This window comes from Ostrea edulis, chromosome 5, assembly GCF_947568905.1.
Source record: "Ostrea edulis chromosome 5, xbOstEdul1.1, whole genome shotgun sequence".
NCBI classification, from domain to species: Eukaryota; Metazoa; Mollusca; class Bivalvia; order Ostreida; family Ostreidae; genus Ostrea; species Ostrea edulis.
Genome location: NC_079168.1, coordinates 13,420,714 through 13,440,262, shown reverse-complemented (window position 1 = coordinate 13,440,262; position 19,549 = coordinate 13,420,714). Strand labels below are relative to the sequence as shown.

The 19,549-nt window shown below is 34.2% G+C and overlaps 1 protein-coding gene and 1 long non-coding RNA gene across 10 annotated transcripts in view; one reads left to right on the top strand and one right to left on the bottom strand.

Moving 5' to 3' along the window:
* LOC125650251 (uncharacterized) overlaps positions 1-19,549 on the bottom strand; it is a 60,440-nt gene that overhangs the window by 25,296 nt on the left and 15,595 nt on the right. For 6 of the 8 annotated variants that reach the window (XR_008803401.1, XM_056166730.1, XM_056166731.1 and 3 more), the window contains 5 exons: positions 16,076-16,118; positions 10,937-11,150; positions 10,558-10,641; positions 6,278-6,387; positions 5,829-5,953 (listed from right to left, as the gene is read on the bottom strand). Coding sequence is in view for 7 of the 8 variants with exons in the window: in XM_056166730.1 (XP_056022705.1) it covers positions 5,829-5,953; positions 6,278-6,387; positions 10,558-10,641; positions 10,937-11,150; positions 16,076-16,118 (576 nt within the window). In the remaining variant the exon portion in view is untranslated. The remainder of the gene's footprint in view (positions 1-5,828; positions 5,954-6,277; positions 6,388-10,557; positions 10,642-10,936; positions 11,151-16,075; positions 16,119-19,549) is intronic. The other 2 variants (XM_048878373.2, XM_048878374.2) reach the window with 1 other exon arrangement.
* LOC125650252 (uncharacterized) lies at positions 3,907-10,667 on the top strand. 2 transcript variants are annotated; one of them, XR_008803415.1, is made up of 3 exons: positions 3,907-4,125; positions 6,662-6,765; positions 10,541-10,667. It is a non-coding gene; the product is annotated as an uncharacterized LOC125650252 (long non-coding RNA). The 2 variants fall into 2 exon arrangements; XR_007360951.2 differs by having other exon boundaries at positions 3,907-4,174.

Sequence of the window (19,549 nt, the reverse complement as noted above, 5' to 3'; positions counted from 1 at the left end):
ACGAATAAGGATAAATTTATTTGTTTGATGATTTACTGAACCAGTAATTGTCAAATTGAATGACATCTAGTTTTAGCTTTCAGAAAAAGAGGTGATAAAACTACAAAAATCCTTCTAGTTTATTATTCATATGTTGGTATGACACTGATATTGTCCATTTACTTTTGTATACACCTGATTTGCAAATCATATGTATTTGTTTCCCTATATGCTACATCTACATGTAGTTAATGTAATCTTTTCTGAATTTTTTTTCTTTATAAACTGTCTTTACTGTTATGCCCGCTGGGCCTAAAATTGGAATAAACTTATCTTAACTTATTCACTTTAACTTCCGAAAAAGATCATAATTTTAAAAACTGGAATCACTTCGATATTTATACTAAAGTTTATATGCTGTAAATGTTGTTCAACATTTTTTCAAGTTGCAAACCTATACAAACCTACAGTAATGATTAATATTTTCTTTCGAAGGCAATAAATTTTTAGTATCCAAAGAACAACTGGACTATTGTCCGGAGAATTTTTTTCTTATTCTGCAGTTGCTTGCAAATTTTCCAGACACCAGGGTTTTGCATAAAGACAAAGCCTAGTTTCTAATTGAACCATACGGACTATAAATATTGTCTTGCTATGTAAATCCTCCTTTCAAATACTCCCTCATTTGATTAATTACATGGCAATCTATTTTTTTTTTTAAGTTCCAGACTCCAAGTTTGGATGACCTCTGCAACCTGATTTGAATGCCTGTGCTGTCAAGTCGAAAGTCACACCGCCAACCCACATAAATCATACAGTTACACATCTTTCTCATTATTGTCGAAATTGAAATTAACAAACATTAATTTTAATCTTCTTACAAGATATGACCCCTTAATCTTCTAAGCTTAGTCCAGATCTAATTAATAAAGTTTACCTCATGGATTTTTGTTTTTCTTTGATCTCAGGTGATAAATGGGATATGGTGAAAATTATCAACACTTTTTCCTGTGTCATACAAGTATAAAAGGATTATGTAATTTACGAAAATGTTCTCTAGGGTGGAGCAGTATATCTCTAAAGGACAAAATGTACAAAAATAATGCAGAACTTTGACTCATGATGATCTCAAAAGCTTCAAAATACTATGATGTCCAGGATTTGAAAATATGGCACTGTTGAGGAACTATTAGCACACACCACTTAAACCTAAAATTGATGAATTTATAAGCAGATCAGGAATTTCTTAATGATTATCTCACGCTTGCAAAGACAGAAATCAGATATTCAATGTAATTAGTCTTTTTTAAGGCGATAAATCCTGACAATGTAAGACTTCTACGCTTTCCTCGGAATTTTTTTTTAAAGAAATTTGTTTGCACTGTTTCCTTCTCACTTGCTTCTATATACTAATGGCCCTGTAATGAAATCATAGTGCACACAAAAACTTATGATCGGATGACATGTTCTGCGTTCTTCAAACAGATATACATGCATCTCAGCATGAAAACGCATCGCAGGGCTCTTTTTCATACTCTGCTTGATAGGTGATATGATTAAATAACTATGAAAGATGAAAAACTTTGAGTCATCAATAGGGTGTATCAAGATGCAATCTGCTCCTCTGTGCATTAGCCTCACTACATCTTTTAGTAATTCTTAACACCCTTCCTTCTATCTCCTTCATAAAATGTGTGTGTTAACAAGGAAAAAATGTGTAACCTGGAATCCAGGCCCCGGCATGAAATTTGGAGACATTCATGCCACTGTAAATTTCCTTGGTTGGCATTTTTATGAGAAATTGTTCTTTAATTCTTAAAAGGTGCAATATGTTAAGAACGTTCATCAAAATCTGTCTGTAATTTGGAATGAATCAAACCTGTCATGAAAGATTACAATGGCCTGACAATTTCTCGATGGTTGGTTACTCTGTATCTAATGTTTCTACATGGACATTCATTATCGGGAATACATTTAACATCATCGATTTCGAGAGTGTGCATAAATTGGATAAAACAGGAAACATCACGACAGTTATGACAGTCGGAATATAGTACACTTTTAAAAATGTTTGCAAAATCTCACAACTAATTCACAATTAATATCAAGTTCTCAAATCCATTTGAAGACAACGAAAAGGAGTGAAAACACAAAAAGATGCACATTTTAAACATCAAGGTGCATGAATGCATCACAGACCAATTTAAGTCATATTTCTTCCAAAACCCCTTATCTACATAAATAACAAATGTGACCCAAGACAAAGGCTCAATTAACTTCCACATAAATCTAATCATTTAGAAAGCTTCATCAGAACAGAGAAGAAGAAATTACCCAGCACCTGTGACATTTAGCCTTCTTACACCTTGCGGCTAATGGTGGTTTTTGACTTAAAACCTCATTTGCTGGGTCACTCGAAAAAACAAAACTCCCTGCGCCTTTTATTGGTGACATTTTTCATATTTAATGAAGTAATTAATCTTTGTTGGACTTTTTTGCCTTTCGAAGAGATTAGAAAATAACTCTGACTTATCAACTACAGAACTTGTCATGTCCGACTTCACTGTTGGAACTAGGGTTTAGAAGGTGCAGGAAATCTTGATTTAGGAATGATGGCCCTTAATTCCTTTCCTCCATGGAGATTTTTGTTTTTTAAACTCTTGATATATGATAGAGTAACACTTGATGAACTAGATCATTTTAAAAAAAATCATATGGTCGGGGACTAGATTTTGAAAGGAAGAATGTCAAGAGTTGATATGAATTTAATACAGTTCACAACTAGAATGATATGGATGATTATCGTTGATAAAGAAATTTCAATATTCATATTTATATATTATATATATATATATATATATATATATATATATATATATATATATATCCAATGGTTTTGGTTTTGATATCTTTCGAAATGTAATGATAACCATTATATCATAAATGCATTGCAGTTGTGAACAATGCATGTATAAAAATCTTCACACGTCTATTTTAATGGTTGGAAACTCCCAACAGAAATGAAAGTAGAATGTGAGTATAAGAAATTAATCCATGCATGAAAGTATAAACTGTAACACTTCACATCAGCATATTTTTCATGAAGCACTAAGCACTTAATCAAATACGCTGGCCTAGAGCGTTTCAGTTCATACTCTCTTGTATTATAAAAAATGAAATTCATATCTTAAACACACATTCACTTCTTAAACACACACACACACATTTCAAATATATTGAACAATTAATAATTTATTAATACTCATTGAAAATTTGAGTGAAAACATAAATAAAAAGGAAATCACAGTTATTGCCCAGAAATTCTGACAGAGATGAGTATATTTTTCACCATGATACGGGGAAAACACGACTGTAGTGTCAGAGATCACGTTTCTTCACAGGATGGATGAGAAAATAAAAATCATTAGAAGTTCTAAAGGGTTGTGTCAAACTTTGATTTACTTTACAACTGAACACAATTTTCATTTGTAAATAAAAAACTTAACCACATCTACCTGTACGGTTAGAGGCTACAGTTCTAGTGCATGGTTTCTAGTCATTTGATGCTTGGCCTTGCACAAGGAGGTAGTACATGTATATTGGTTTTGTCGATAGAATGTCTCAAAGTAGGAAATTTTACACAAAACCCTTCCACAGTAAATTAAATTTCATCAAACATGCCACTACACATTAGAAACACAAGTTTGTCATTCAGTATAAATGAACTACTAGAAACACAAGTTTGTCATTCAGTATAAATACACTGCTGCTTTACTGTCAGTGATCATCCTGTAAAATTATTTCACTCAGAGGCAGCCAAAAGTAATTTGTACAGAAGTACCTATTACAGCTGAAAGCTAGTCCCCATACTTTATTGCCATTCAGTTGGTTTGCAAAAATGTTCCTCCTTTTGATCCGAAAAGAGGGAGCTCTAACTAGCTGTTACATATACATGTATATTATCAAACAACTCTACGTTTGCTGCAGTCATTTCCCCTTGTTTTTTCGTTTAGCTATTAAGAATCGATCTCCAACAGCATTTTGATGAAAATTTCTCTCTTAACACATGCAATAGCAAATAGCCGCTGGAGATATACTGGTGATATCCTGAACAAGTTGTGGAGATGGGAAACGAATAGACCCTGGGTGAGTTTTTCTGGAGATACCGAAACTTTAACAGATGTAGAATCTAGCTGTGAGTATCCTTCACAATCACTTTTACTTCTCACCCCTCTTTCAATAATCACTAAAATCATGTATTTCTTTAGCAGTTTTCTTACAAAGGACAACAGTTTGCTCAACCATTCAATGCATTGCTGAATTTAGGAAAGTGAATGAAATACAAAGACTTCAACCAAAGAGAACTTTTTACCCCTCAATTAAATAGCAAACTTTATTTTAAGTGAAGGAGCTAAAACATATTTATCAGATTTTCAGTTGTGAAGTATTGCAATTCATCTATTGAATAAAATTAAACTTTACACTGGGGTTAGTTTCACCAAAAAAAAAAAAATATGACAAATCGAAAGTGATATGAAAGACAGGATTTTTTGTAGGTATAATTTCAGTTTGTGAAATATCAAAAAATCCCATTCCACACAATTTACATGTAACTATGTTGTCTTAAATATCCTCGATTTATCTCCAATCCCAAAGTATAATTACCAAACAATTACATGTATATACAAAAAAAAATCTGAAAAGATTTTACACAAAGTATGACAAGAATCGTGATGTAGAGATTCATAATTTGCCATATCGAGAAACAAGAGAAACAAGATGGCTGGAAGGTGTTACATCTCAAGTCTTGGCTCCACTGACATATCTAGAGGTGGGGCCAAGTATACGATACAGAGGTTGAGCGTATTCTGTGTGACCTCTAACACCAACCACACAGTCTGAATCGTAACATATCATAATATGACACTAAAAGAGCAGGACTGGAAGATGAATGAACATGTGTGGCTATGCTGCCTGACAAACGGACTGTCACTGTCTTCTCCATTATATTTTGCCATGCACTAACAATTATCCCCCCCCCTTTTTTCATCAATGTAATTAATAAGTCTCCATGGTAAATAAAACAATCCAAACACCACTGCTTCACATCAAACAGCTATGTATGTATAATTCATTTTGACAGTCAAAGCTCTAAATTTAAATTTCAAACTAGGAAAAACTCATTTAAATTTATAGCCATTAAAGTATTACTGTGATATAAGATTTATAATACTCTTGTACAATGCGGCATGCATTTCCCAGAAAAATCAATTTATTTGCCCAAAATAAAACATTCGCCTGTCCTTTAACAAAGCCAGCATGAGACAAAAAATACCCAAACCCCACATGCACTTCTCCTTCATTAAACTTCTCAAAAAACAAAGACAGTTCTTTTGAAATATAATAAGAGCCTATCGTGTACTAGTGATGTAGAATTATAAATTAGATTTCACACCTCGTATCAGTGACAAGAGAAGAGTCTGGTCCTCGTCATCGTTGGGGTCTGGGGAAAAATAGCACACGATTATATGGTTTTGTGGGATTCTATCTATGTGCTGGGCAGGTCACACCTGCTATGATGTAACACTATCTTGGTTCTGAAAATGACATTCAACCCTCCCCTTGCAACAGATTGTGCATCAGCTGTGTCAAATGCACATTTTGCATGTACTTGCACCATTTTCATTCTAAATATTTTTATATGTAAAGGGAGGTAATTCAAAAAAAGTATGAGGAAGAAAACATTGTACTATACACAGTTCTCTCCTTTTAGTTTTTGAATTGGGCCTAAATTCATGAAGATATAGTACACCTGTAATCAGTGTACCACTTACTGACCAGATACTGACCTGTGATGGCCAGATTGTGGTTGGCTCCCGAGGCCACACATGTGACCGGTCTGGCAATTTCTATTGGGACAGGAATAGTGGCCTCCTCCAGATCTTCCCTCCCAATCTGACCATTATTATTGGACCTAAAAAACCAATCAAAATTGCATGGTAAAAATAACAAAGAAATGTACATGTTAATGTCAATCTGTATCTGTCAAAAAGATAAGGAACAGTAACAGGTTGTTATCCTTACAGATCTTAGTCTCAATACATGAAGCAACACTTCTGAAAAGTCGTAATATTTCCCTGGAGTCATTTTGACATGCAATATTAATTTCTTGCTTAAGAACAGATAGAGCTTTATCTTTTAACATGACTGATAGAAAGCTAAGGTACTCACATGCAGTTAATACATACATATACATGTACAAGCCTATAAACTGTAGATTTTATGTCCAATAACATACCCAACACATGCAATTGTTCCTCCCTGAAATCTGAATACTGAATGCTTTTCTCCACAAGAAATTTGGATGACTGGTTTGTGTACAAGAAACTTTAGAAGATATGGCTTCACCTGAAATTAGTTTAAATCATGATTTAAAATCTTAAGAGAGCATTTTGCTTTTGTTTTTCTTTATAAAATGATAAAAGGGTATTTTTTAAAATCAAATTGGGTTTCTCATCAGTATTTCTTTACGGGAGTGGTTAAGAACTGTACATTGGACAAGGGAATGGTACAATGCATTTTTATCATTAAAGATAGATGACAGAAATTGTTATGAATGTATAGAAAAATTACTAAATTGATCACTTTTAAAACTTATATACATTTTTCAATCACATCCTAGGATCAATGGAATTTTGGGAAGATGCACTTTTAAAACTGATGGACTGTCACAAATAGTGTGACTGGATTTCAAAGCAGTCGATCTACGGAATCTGGTCCATGAATGTAAGTCATTCGTTATGTCACCATACTGAAAAAGTTTGAAAACTGTCAGTCAAATAGTTAAAACAGAAATTAGTTAGCTGTCTTGACGGTCAAAGCAGGCACATTCATTGGGTTATAACGAGACCTTACGCAAGAAAACTCTGTATAAATTAATACCAACTAAGCACTAGTGTATGGGCGAAGTCATCTTGCTCTCACAGATATGCCACACATGGAGACTCTTACGACAATATCACAATCAATGCTTGCATGTTATTTTAAAGGGACTGGTTCACGTTTTTTGAAAGAAATGTTTATCATTTTATATGTTAAAAATTAAAAATATAACTCATTTAATGTTGACAACCAAAATTTGGAACGTCTGAATGCAAGGATAAGAGCAGTATCTTAGCTTTGGTTCTGCGTTATGTAAACAAAGACTCGAATTTTTGTAATTTAAAGCATCTTCATTTTGTACAATCACAAATTTTAACTTTTAAATGATATGTTTTACCTAAAGTATACTTGAAATGTGATATATCTAATAAACTTGGATCAATATCCCTTTATTTTGAAAACTTCGTAAACAATAACACACCTCAATCTTTGTTTTCAAAACAAATAATATACTCTCTATAATGAGCTTCTGTCTTGATGAATAACCTTAATTTTTTTGTGAAACCTTCTAAACATATTATACTATAGATTTTGATCATTTAAAGTGAAAAACAAAATTTGAGGGGAAATCGTGAACCAGTCCCTTTAACACAAGACACTAAAATATGGATTCCTAACAACAACAAAAAAAGAAGCCAAGAGTTGTCAGAGACAACGTAGCTCACCAGGGAGCAGGTCTCATTTTACCCTATCCCCCTTGGTTCAAAAAGATATAGCAGTAGCCAAGGGTTAAAGTGTTTGAAAAGTAAATTAAAGTCCAAGGTCACTAGGTCAACAGTCTTGTGAAAGCCCTGGTCATGAGGAATCTATATGTGAAAAATCAAAGTACTATCCCCCTTGGTTCAAAAGATGAAGCCAAGGTTAAAAGTTTTTCCTTAAAGTGTGATGCTGACACTAGGGTCATGAAAATAGCTCTATGGACATTCATCTTAGCGAACTAAAAAGTACACATATAGCATTGAATCTTTTGCAACCCTTCTATGCTTTAAACAAGTTCGATTTTACACTACATCAAAGTCTAGTCAAATTAATCCGACACACTGTATCACAGTTACTGGGAAGAAATGTCAGATATTTCTTCGTATATTCCTATGTTAAACTGTGCAGTGACCTTGCAGTGGCTTCAGATCAGTCCAGGATTAGAGCATACTTGGAATGTACAATACACAAGGATGCTTGCGTACTATACTGACTACTGTAGAATCATTTGATTTCGTGGAGGCCCAATTTTCGTGGATTTTATTGGTATCCCTGTCCTACAAATTTCAAACAACAAAATACTCAAAATATTCCATGTTTCACTGTACAGAAACCATATCCGTAAAATTACATCCCAACGAAACTGTAAAATCTCCACAATCTACAAAATTACATCCCAACGAAACTGTAAAATCTCCACAATCCACAAAATTACATCCCAACAAAACTGTAAAATCTCCACAATCCACAAAATTACATCCCAACGAAACTGTAAAATCTCCACAATCCATGAAAATTACATTCCAACAAAACTGCAAGATCTCAACAATCCACAAAATTATATCCCAACAAAACTGTAAAATCTCGACAATTCATGAAATTACATCCCAATGAAACTGTAAGATCTCAAAAATCCACAAAATTACATCCCAACAAAACTGTAAAATCTCGACAATTCACGAAAATTGAACTCCATAAATTTAAATGACTCCATAGTAACTAGGCTTCTCGTTGTTGATAAAAGATATAACAAAATATTTTCCTACATGTTCCCTTGTAAAACTTTGAACCCTATTGATGATGAGAAAATATACATCAAACTTTGAACCCCTATTGTGGCCCCGCGCATGCCTCTTGGAGAGAATTTAAACAAAATCTGAATCTATACTACATGACGATGCTTGCTTATTGTTTTGAACAAGACATTGTTGTCCTTGATAGGAAGCTTGAACCCCTATGGAGGCTCACAGTGGTTCCCGGTCTCATGCTTTGTTGTCCTTGCACGTGATGAAAAGATTTTAAAATGACCCCACTCTTTCTCTGTTTCTTTTTTTAATACCTGTATATCCTAACTCTGTCTAGAGTGTTAAATACGATCCCTCAGGTGACTGTTGCAAAAAGATTTCATGTGAAAAAATGACGAGAAACTGCTGTATCAATACAGCACGGGGTTAAGTATACTTCCCCCGTCGTATGCATACTCGGGTTTCTTTAGCTTTTTTTTTGTTTTTTTTTTTTTGGTTGGTTTGTTTTACACCTCTTCAAGATTCACTCATATTGCTATGTCACAAGCTGTGGGTGAAGAGATATAAATAATTTAGACCTCAGGGTCATAGCGGCATGGATTCTTCAGCGTGCCAACACCTGCCATGACACAGGACGTTGGTTTTTAATGTAATTTGAAAGACCAGGACTCTCAGTTCTAAATGCCAAGCACTTGGAGAAGGAGCAGCCACTATCTATATTTACGAACAGTGCTGCACAGACATAATGTAAACAGAATCATGTTTTCCATTTCAAGATTATGCCACCATCATGGCTTTTGATCCAATTTCTTCTTAAGACTGTTTTTATGAAATTTATTTACTTTTATTTTGAATTTTTCAATCATAACAAAAAAAGAGAAATGGTATAGGTAGATGATATAGGTAATTAAAAAAATTTTGAGCAACAGACTGTAAAAACAATCATACTTCAGGCAGCTTTACTGACAGTGAGACAAGAGCCAGCAAGGTCAAGGTCATATGAAAGAAGGCATATAGATGGCATACTCAGGTTTTAACAAGGCCATGTGAAAGATAACATACTCAGGTTTTAACAAGGTCATGTGAAAGATGACATACTCGGGTTTTAACAAGGCCATGTGAAAGATGACATACTCAGGTATAACAAGGTCATGTGAAAGATGACATACTCAGGTTTTAACAAGGTCATGTGAAAGATGACATACTCAGGTTTTAACAAGGTCATGTGAAAGATGACATACTCAGGTTTTAACAAGGTCATGTGAAAGAAGGCATATCAGGTTTTAACAAGGTCGTGTGAAAGATGACATACTCGGGTTTTAACAAGGTCATGTGAAAGATGACATACTCGGGTTTTAACAAGGTCATGTGAAAGATGACATACTCAGGTTTTAACAAGGTCCATATGAATACAAAATTTAAAAAGCTGCAGTTTGAAAACTTTCAGAGAAACTAAACTGTAGATGCAAGTCTTCCTAATATAAAGACATTGCCAATTTATAAACATGAACTGCTTTGTAATCCAGTCCATGGGAAATATATGTCAGAGAAATCTTGAGTTGGTTTTGCAGCAACTTGGTAAACACAAGTACTGTTATAAATGCTGGATTTGTGCACTTGGCATTTCAAACATTGACAGGTGATTTCTGGTGGGAAAACACTAGTAAGAGTATGAAAGTGATGCAAACTCGGGATAATAAATTTACACACCATGCATATAGATTTATATGTATTGTGCAAACTGTGGTTATTCTCATTTCAAAAGCACACAAAAGTACAGAGCTTCCTAATCAAATCAGAGAGCCCCAGATTTCATCACCTAATAAGAATTTCCGACATTTTTTCTTTTAAAAAAAATAAGCAAGAATTTATAGTGTGCTGTTGAAACATTTCAGTGACCACCACTCATCACCATTATTTTCCTGCAATTTTGGGGCGACTTTCTGTTAATATGGAGATTTTCCTGCACTCCATTGATAGCAGGTAAGCGAAATTCCTAATAAAACACACATTCACATTCAGTCACGAACATTTTGTTTAAAACACAAACCCACATAACTTAAATATTAATCTGTAATTCTTGAATAAATAACAGTAATTTCAGATATGTGTTACAGTATTATATTTCTTCCAATTTTTATATGACAATACAAGAAACTCATTTCACTACAATGAACAAGAAATTAGCCATTATGACACATGCAGTACTACTTTTCCTCTAAGAGACTACTGTGGAAGAAAGGTATCAAGAATTCCAATCCCAGTTATTATTAATACACAGAATAGTTTACCTGATTTTCTTTGTAATGTTTTGATCTGTAATCGTAACCGAGTTGCGCATGAAAGTTGTTGCCAAAGCTGAACACGTTCCCATTGGACAACCAGACCATGGAGTGTCTGCCTCCACAGGCTACACCAGCTACCTCGGGAAAAGTCTCGGGGTCATTTTCATAGAGATGAACCAGTTCCGGCTGCCACTGGAGTTCCTTTATATTAGTACCAAGTCTTCAAAAAAAACCAACAAGATGACCTTTTCTCAAAAAAGAATGTATATTTATATCTGAAAAGGATGAGTTAAGGTCAGTCAAACCTGGATGAGTTAAGTGCAGTCAAACCTTGTTATCTCGAACACAATGGTGCTGAGAAAAAACCTTGAGATATTCAAGGGTTCGAAATTCACAAAGAAAATGTAGTTGAGACTTAAATTCCCACACACTTCAACATTTCCATGGTATTTAAGATATCAATGTTCAAGATACCGACATTCAACTGCAAATTCATTTACAAGGTAAATTTACATATCAATTAGGTTAAATACACTCAAAAAAGTTCATTTAAAGCAGATTTTTCAATTTTCAAATTAATTCTGAACACAATTAAATAGTTTCTAGTGTTTTTCACATCTCATTTTGCTTTAATTTAAAACATGATATTTTCTATTAAGCTGTATGTAAATAAAACCATGGCACCAGCCTTGTTTACATAACAAAGAATTGTGAGTGCTCTATCTCACTAGTAACTCAACAACTGACATTCAAAGTTTTGCTGACCATTAGAAATACCTTAGTTAAGCATTGTAAACAATAAAAATATGGAAATTTTAAGTTCAAATTGTGTCCATGCTCCTTTGAAAATATGTACTGTGACGATGTGTTATTCCTCTTCAAAATGAAGGGTCTAAAACTACTGTAATTGCCAACTTTTTTCGCAAGAAAGAAATTTTCGCTAGAATAGCGAGAACCTAATCATCGTGAATATTTCTCACTGCAAAACAGTCCATTAATGTCTCTTGTGTTTGTTTAAGATAATCTCAATCGCAAAAATTAGTCGCCATGACCTAGTTCATCTCTGGTAAATCATGAAATAGACACAAATAGAAGTTGGTTTACACAGTATTCAAAATTCCAGTTTAATTAAAAATACTACAGAATTTGCATTAGAAACCATAAGAAACAAAATTTAAGAAAAACAAATTTCCATCATAGAACCTAGTAGAAATTGCACTAAACACACCAGAAACTGCATCTCATCTTCATTTAATAACGAAAAAGATCTAATAGCTGCCTGCAAAATAACAGCTCCAGATTGACACAAGGAAATTGAATACCCAGTCTGATTCAAAGGAAGATGATTTAGAATCAATATTTTAACTACTCTGTATTTTTTGGTGATATGATATAAACCGAAAATCAAATTAACTTGAGCAAAAAATGTCCTGCATTAATGAGACAGGCCTGAAGCCTGCATCTAGTCTTGCCTCAGCATGTGAGAAATTTCTGACAAGTACTGTGCCAAATTTATAGCTCTCATAATTTTCAACCAGAAATGCACACTATGAAGTGGTCACATGGGAGGCGAGATCTGTCATCAAGACTGAACCTAATCAATTTCATCTCATTTACAGTTATCCGAGGTATCACCTCCCCATGTAAGGGGAGCTGGTGCTGCTTAGTCCTCCCTACAGCAATAATTAGCCTCCTGTGTCATTTGCCGTCACCAAGATTGCGTTAGTGGCCTGACCTGAAAAAGCCCGGTTAGACACTGCAGTTCTCCGGGGACTGTCCTCAATCATGCAACAGAACAGGATTCGTGTGGAAGCGGTCATAAATTTGTACACGTTTTTTGTTTAATGGATACATCTCTATGAACTTGCTGACATTTATAACCTTCTGTTATAAATTGACTTAGCAGTACAGAATATGGATTTGATCAATATTACTTTATGGCCTGAATATACAAATGGTTATCACGGAAACATTATATTTAAGAATTCAAGGCTTCCCTAGAAAACTGCAACCTTTAACAATAGAGTTTTTATCATTAATAAAGGGACTAGGAGACCTATTGCTCACCAGAGATGCGATCAATTTGTTCAGTTTTTACTATTACCACAACACTAATTCCAACAGGTACTGTAAATGTATATTTTTTTCCCACTGGACAATACTTCTGGGAATTTCTGCTGCAGTTATAAAATTTCATGGCAATGTCTGACTTCATGTATATTTCAGATAAAATTAATTCCCACTAGCTCCTAAAGATGGGTCAATTTTAGACCTTTCAACCTATGGTGACTGGTGTTGATAGTTTTCTACATAACCTATCAGTAGAATTCAAACTGCAGATTTTTCTATATGGAAAAAAGCACATTATTATACTGCATGTACCTATTAGAAAATTTACATTTGAAAGACTGCATGGCAAATTTTATCACCAAAAAATAAATAAATGAAAAATAAGAAGTACAAGTACTTGACATCCTCCAAGAAATTTTTTGCTAATGATTTTTTTTTTTTAATTCTCAAGGCATACTAAATCTTTCCTGAATTTACTGTAAGCATATTTCTCACCATGAAACCATAGTATATTACATTTTTTGGTAAACATAATAATCCCCCCCCCCCCCAACTATCTCTTGTTTTTCTTTTTTGCCAAATTATGCAAATTAGTAAGTCTAGAAATTCAGAGAATGCCCAAAAAAGAGAAAAATATGCCATCCTCACATTGCAAAACTGCATCTCTCTAGAATACATCTCTAAAAGAAATATTAGTGTTAAAAATATTTCCAAACATGCTGATGTGTGTCCTGCTAGTGCAACCCTTACCATGTTGGAACTTGAAATTTACCTCGAACTTAATCACATGTTTCATTCCTGAAAATTTTCCAGCAGGATCTGCATAGTTAGTCTTGAAAGATTTCAACTTTATCAGACAGGCATGACCTGGTCTGAAAACCCTCAAAAAGATCAATTTAGTCACTGTTAAAAATGTATGACTCCAAGTGTCAAAAGTTGGGTTTTAATCTGCAATAGAAAAGATTACTGCATCTTTAGAAGACACCATCATTATAAAGGGTGTGATGGAAGATTCAACCACATGGCACGAAACTATAACCCTTGAGACATCCCCGCCATAGCCTCGGAAGACCTCTGCTCACCCAAACTGAATTATCACATGATCTAAACTGACATTTTCAAACACCCGCAGCATGGCAAAGTTGTAAAAACACAATCAAGACAAGAATGAAGGTTTGCATTCATTTTTACCCCTTATATATTTTCATCAGTCCAGCTTTCAGTTGGCAATTATTTTTTAATAAGAGAAGAGCTAAAGGAGACCAACTTGACTTTAGTGCCAGCCCAGATACACAGCTAGGCAATGCATCAGACAAAATAGTTCTGAAATTCATCTCAATGTTGAAGCTATACATTTCATATTACAAAGAATTTTTCTTTCCCCCACAATATTACATTAAGTTGCCTGTCATAAATATGGTATTTGATCCTTTGTCACCAGGCGACAACCTCCTTTGCCTCGGCATTGACCTGGGGTTAATAACTAGATAGCGTTTTGTCATAGACCGTAGTCTGGTAGGAGATTTCAGTAATTGCCCGTTCTTCAAAAATCAGAACTGTATTGTCTTTGGCAATCTTTTAATCAGTAAGTTTTTGCATTGTCTTTGTTTTTCTTGGCATTTCATTAGGAGATGTAATGATTAGGTCTCCAAATCATACCGCATTTAATACTAAGCTATTTCTGACTAGCAATAAAGTTCAAAAGTCTCAACTCTCATTCCAAAAGTCATCAGATTTACAATACAGGACCGCATTAAGGGCAAAGATGCACGTTTCCAGCAGAATTTTCCAGATAATTCTTAAATAATTCTAGAAAAAATCCTGTCTCCATCTGAATAATATGTCTTTGTAAAAATGTGTAAGCTTTTCTGTTGATTACATACATGTAGGTCCTGACTGGACATAGGCCTAGTCATTGGAACAAATTAGTCACCCTGACTGTGAAAAGCTTCTTTAATCCATGAACATTTTATGTAAACATCAATTTAGCAAAAATAATCTATTTTTGCACTTGCATCTATCATCCTTGTATGTTTGAAATGTCAAAACTATATGCAATCTGGATGATTCAGGAAGGGGGGGGGATTGCTTAACTGGTTTTGGTTGCAGACTAAATGGTGATGTACGTATTCCATGTTCCTATTCAAGCTTTTGATTTTGGTGACGATTACCATTATATTTTAAAACTGGTGTAAAGGCTACCACAGAACATTTCTGGAAAGATGCACTGTAATCATGGATGTATGTATGCAATTATGAGTACAAAGACAAAATCTAAAACTCTCAATTATTCCCACGCGGTCAAACCCAAAATCTAAAACTCAATTATTCCCATGCAGTCAAACCCAAAATCTAAAACTTTCGATTATTCCCATGTGGTTCAATTCGAAAATGAAAGTTGATGAAAGGTGTTTAAATAAATTTCTTGGTGACTTTTGGGATAAATTGATGGTTCATTCCTGTCTAGGGAAACATTAAAAAATATGTGAAATATGGGATTTTGTAAAGTACATGATGTATAGGATCCTTAAATTCCTAAGTGCCTGTACTGATGAATGAAAAATGTACAGAATGTTTCTTCAAATATCATACACACTTCTAGAGTGAAATGGAACTTGGGCATTACTTAATATGTAAAATGGTATACCCAGAACTCAATGCTCCATTGCTTTTAGGTATCTAATGGGTCTGTAGCTCAATGCTTACAATTTGAAACAGCACACAAAACACTCCTTGTCAAGTTTTTAAGAAAATAAGAACAACTGTCAGCGATATTTGTACATTATGTAATACTGACAAGGCTACATAAAACTGAAATAGCTAAAAATAGGAAGCATGAAATACTGAGGAATCACTCAAATTCACAGGGAACACTTTTCATGGATTGTCGAAGTTTTATACTTTACATTTACATTTTTGTTGGGTAAGGTGGATACAATTTCTGTACATTGAAACATTATATAAATTGTGTATTTTGTTGTGGTTTGAAATTCGTAAGATGAGGGTACGCATGAAATCCACGAAAGAATCGAGCCCCCACGAAATCTAACGATTCCACAGTACTGTTATACTTACTGTCCACTGTTACCATTTCCCCAGGAATATATTTCATTGTCATCTGAAAATCATAAAACAGAAATAGCAAATTTCATGTCATTTGTGTGGGTCATGTAGAGGTCAAACACAGAATACATTCCACAATATTCTCATCATAAAGACAAGAAATATAGAAAGAAATGAGATTTTGTATGAAAACCTAAATTTTATTACTTTTCAATTTTCTGTTCATTGCCACTGTAAGTGAGTTTTGGGCCTACATCGCAATCAAGACAAAAAAGTCACCGAAATAAAATTTCCATATTTCCCATGTTAAGCCATTGTCAGTAATTTGCAATGGATGAAATTATGAGATTGAATAGGTTATGACTGAAGATTGCTCTCACGGCTGATTATTGCTCATCTTCAGAAATAAGCGATTAATTTCTGTTGTCACATCATGAATAAATCTACAATATCCAGTCATTTTCTGAGCTGTGCCCATAAATGTGAATTGCCACAGTTCACGGAAAATGGCTTTTATGAATGTATCAAAATACCAAAACTCCAACTCTCTATGAATATTTCAAATCTGAAGCTGACACCAGAAATTCCCAGAGATCAATTTTGATGGCCATTTCTATCCCCCGGAATTGCTAAAGGGGAAGGAGGAAAAGAAATGTAAGACCATTTCCAAGATGACATTGCTGTCCCTTAATTGGCAGCCTATACAAGCAGGGTAATTTCTTCCATCATTGCAGTACTTGACCAGATCATGGGAGGTTAAAAATCAAGGGTCCTTTACTGATGTTTACGATGAATTCTTGTATTCTAATTTAATGACAAGCTTTTCTTATAATATCATAATTTGTATAAAACAGCACTACAAAAGAACTTCAGACAAGCATTTGTAAAATCCTATGCCCAAATTGTGACCAAGTCCAATTGTGGCAATTCTTACCTTGAACATAACCTTAAATGTTATCTTCCATATACCCGTGACCTTAATCTTTCTTTCATCTGACCAAGTAAAAAATTGCTATCTTGTACGATTTAACGAACTATGACAATCTAAAAAATTGCAGGCACACCAAAAAATAGTTTTAACCTTCAATTTATCCATTTCCTCACATGTTGGAAGAAAAACCTTACCTGTAAGCTAATTCCTACCATAATATAGGCCTATAATATACACACAATGTTATTCTCAAAATTTACCTCATCATAAAAACAGCAACTACAGAGTTCAAAGACATGACAAAAAATACACAGTATTGGAATGTACATGTCACAACCAACCAACCCCCAAAATCATTCATAGTTTCATTTTATTGAAATTTGAAGACCTTAAAAGGTTTTCCTCTTGGCTTTTATTACTATTTTTTAAAGATTCATTAAACTTTTTTTTAACAAAGTGACTCACATGTCAAAATACACCAACAACAAACAAATAAATGAGAAATGGTCCTGTTTGTTTTCCATTTCTGAAATTTATTGGAGAAAAATATCCCTCTTCTGTCCATAAAAAAGAGAAGAAAGAAATGTGCCAAGCTGGATTACTATCTCGCTGCATCTTTTCTATTAGAGACCCTTTTATTGAAATTGCACAACAGATCCACTTGCCTAATTCAATGTCATATCCCTCAAAAAACTCATTTTTTTCTGTATTGGATTAACAATCAATCTTCTGCAGGGCTGGAAAAAAGTGACAGCTAATTTTGTGCTTTTTCACGAAAAAATTCAAGAGATAACTGCCTGGGACTCCCGTTCATCGAATTTTGTAAAGACAAAGTCCACACTATTTATTTTTATTTTCCACACCAGTGATTTTGTCATGTATTTCTGACAAGGAAATGACCAACGCAAAAAAGGTCATTCTTTATAATTACTTCAGCATTATGCACACGAGAGCTTTCTGAAATTTAAATTATTCGGATACTCCACTTGTAGTGCATACACAACCCATCACCCCATCTGTCATTCTCCGACAACTCTAGCCTCCTCTCCTTGCTCTGTGGCTTGTTCAGCTAATTCTCCCTTAACTCCTTCTAGAGATCTTTTTTAATCTCGAGGTTTAAACCACGAAGGCTTTGTTTTCTCTTCCCCTGAAGACTCTTATAATAGAATTCTGTCGTTTGATGGCACTTGAAACAAATGAAACTAGCATCTTTGTGGTTAAAAAAGGAGAACATTTAATTGAAGTCAATCATTTCCAGACAATATATTATCCTGTGAATGACAGAGCAGAGTGAAAATCAAACCACATACTCTATTAAATAACCTAACAGCTTGTAAAAACCAAAACCAAATAAAGCAAGCTAAAAACCTCAGCCATCTTTGCTCATACTGGGACAAGGCATAACAGTATGGTGCACTGCTAGCGGCTCAAAGAATCATTTGCTTTCCACGGTTGGTCCACTCTGTACAATTCAAACAAACCATCAATTATAACTCGTGTACCTATAGATGCTAAAATACAATCAAACTTGTCTTCCTCCGAATATTGTGTAAGACACATGAAATTTACAGTAGAATTATAAATTCTTTTATAAAAAGATGTGATTGTTAAACACTGATGCCCCCATGTGGCCAAACTCCAAGGTCAAAGTATCAAAAACTTTGGTAGCTAAAGAAAGTTCTTGTCAAAATGAATACACATCTGAAATATGAAGCCCTAGCACTAACCATTCAAAAGTTATAGCCAAGGGCAATATAGACATAGTGCAATATACCATAATATGACCCGTCTACAATGATTAAATAAGTTTGATTATCCTCATCATTTTAGTACTGTTTCCATCTTGTTTAGAGCCTACAAAAGTACTCATGTAAGTTTGAGCTTGACCTTGAAAAATAGGCTTCTTCCTCTAATCATCGGAAACATGCGTACAAAGTTTGATGGCCCTAGCCTTATAAGTACTGTTTTTATCTTACCCACAAAGTGCTGACAGATAGATGCACTGCACCATAATATTGATCTGACATGTCTATGATGAGCATAAAATAAAGCACCACTAGCTGACTCTATTTAAGTTATCTTTATAATATGTGGGCCATTTACTTTTGTAATAACAGTTTGTACACCAATCATTTAATCATCATTGCTGAAGATCCCACATCTCTATCTGTCAAGGATCTGAAATTATACAAGAGTCAAATGTCAAGGTCACTGGAGTCATTCGACCTTGATACTATTTGTAGGCTTCATCATCCAATCACCATTGTTGTGGATCCCATATCTCTTTCACTATAGGTTCTGTAGATGTTCAACTTTTCATGTTCAAGGTCAAAGGCTACAGTCACTTGATCTTGATATTAGTTTGTAGCCTCAGCATCCAATCATTATTGTTAAAAATTCCATGTCTCTATCAGTCCAGATTTGGAAGTTAAACAAGTTTTTATCATTAAGATCAGAGGTCAAGGACACTGGAGTCAAACTTGACATTCATATCCATTTGTAGGTCTCATCAATCATCATTGTTGAAGATGTCATGTCTTTATCAGTCCAGGTTC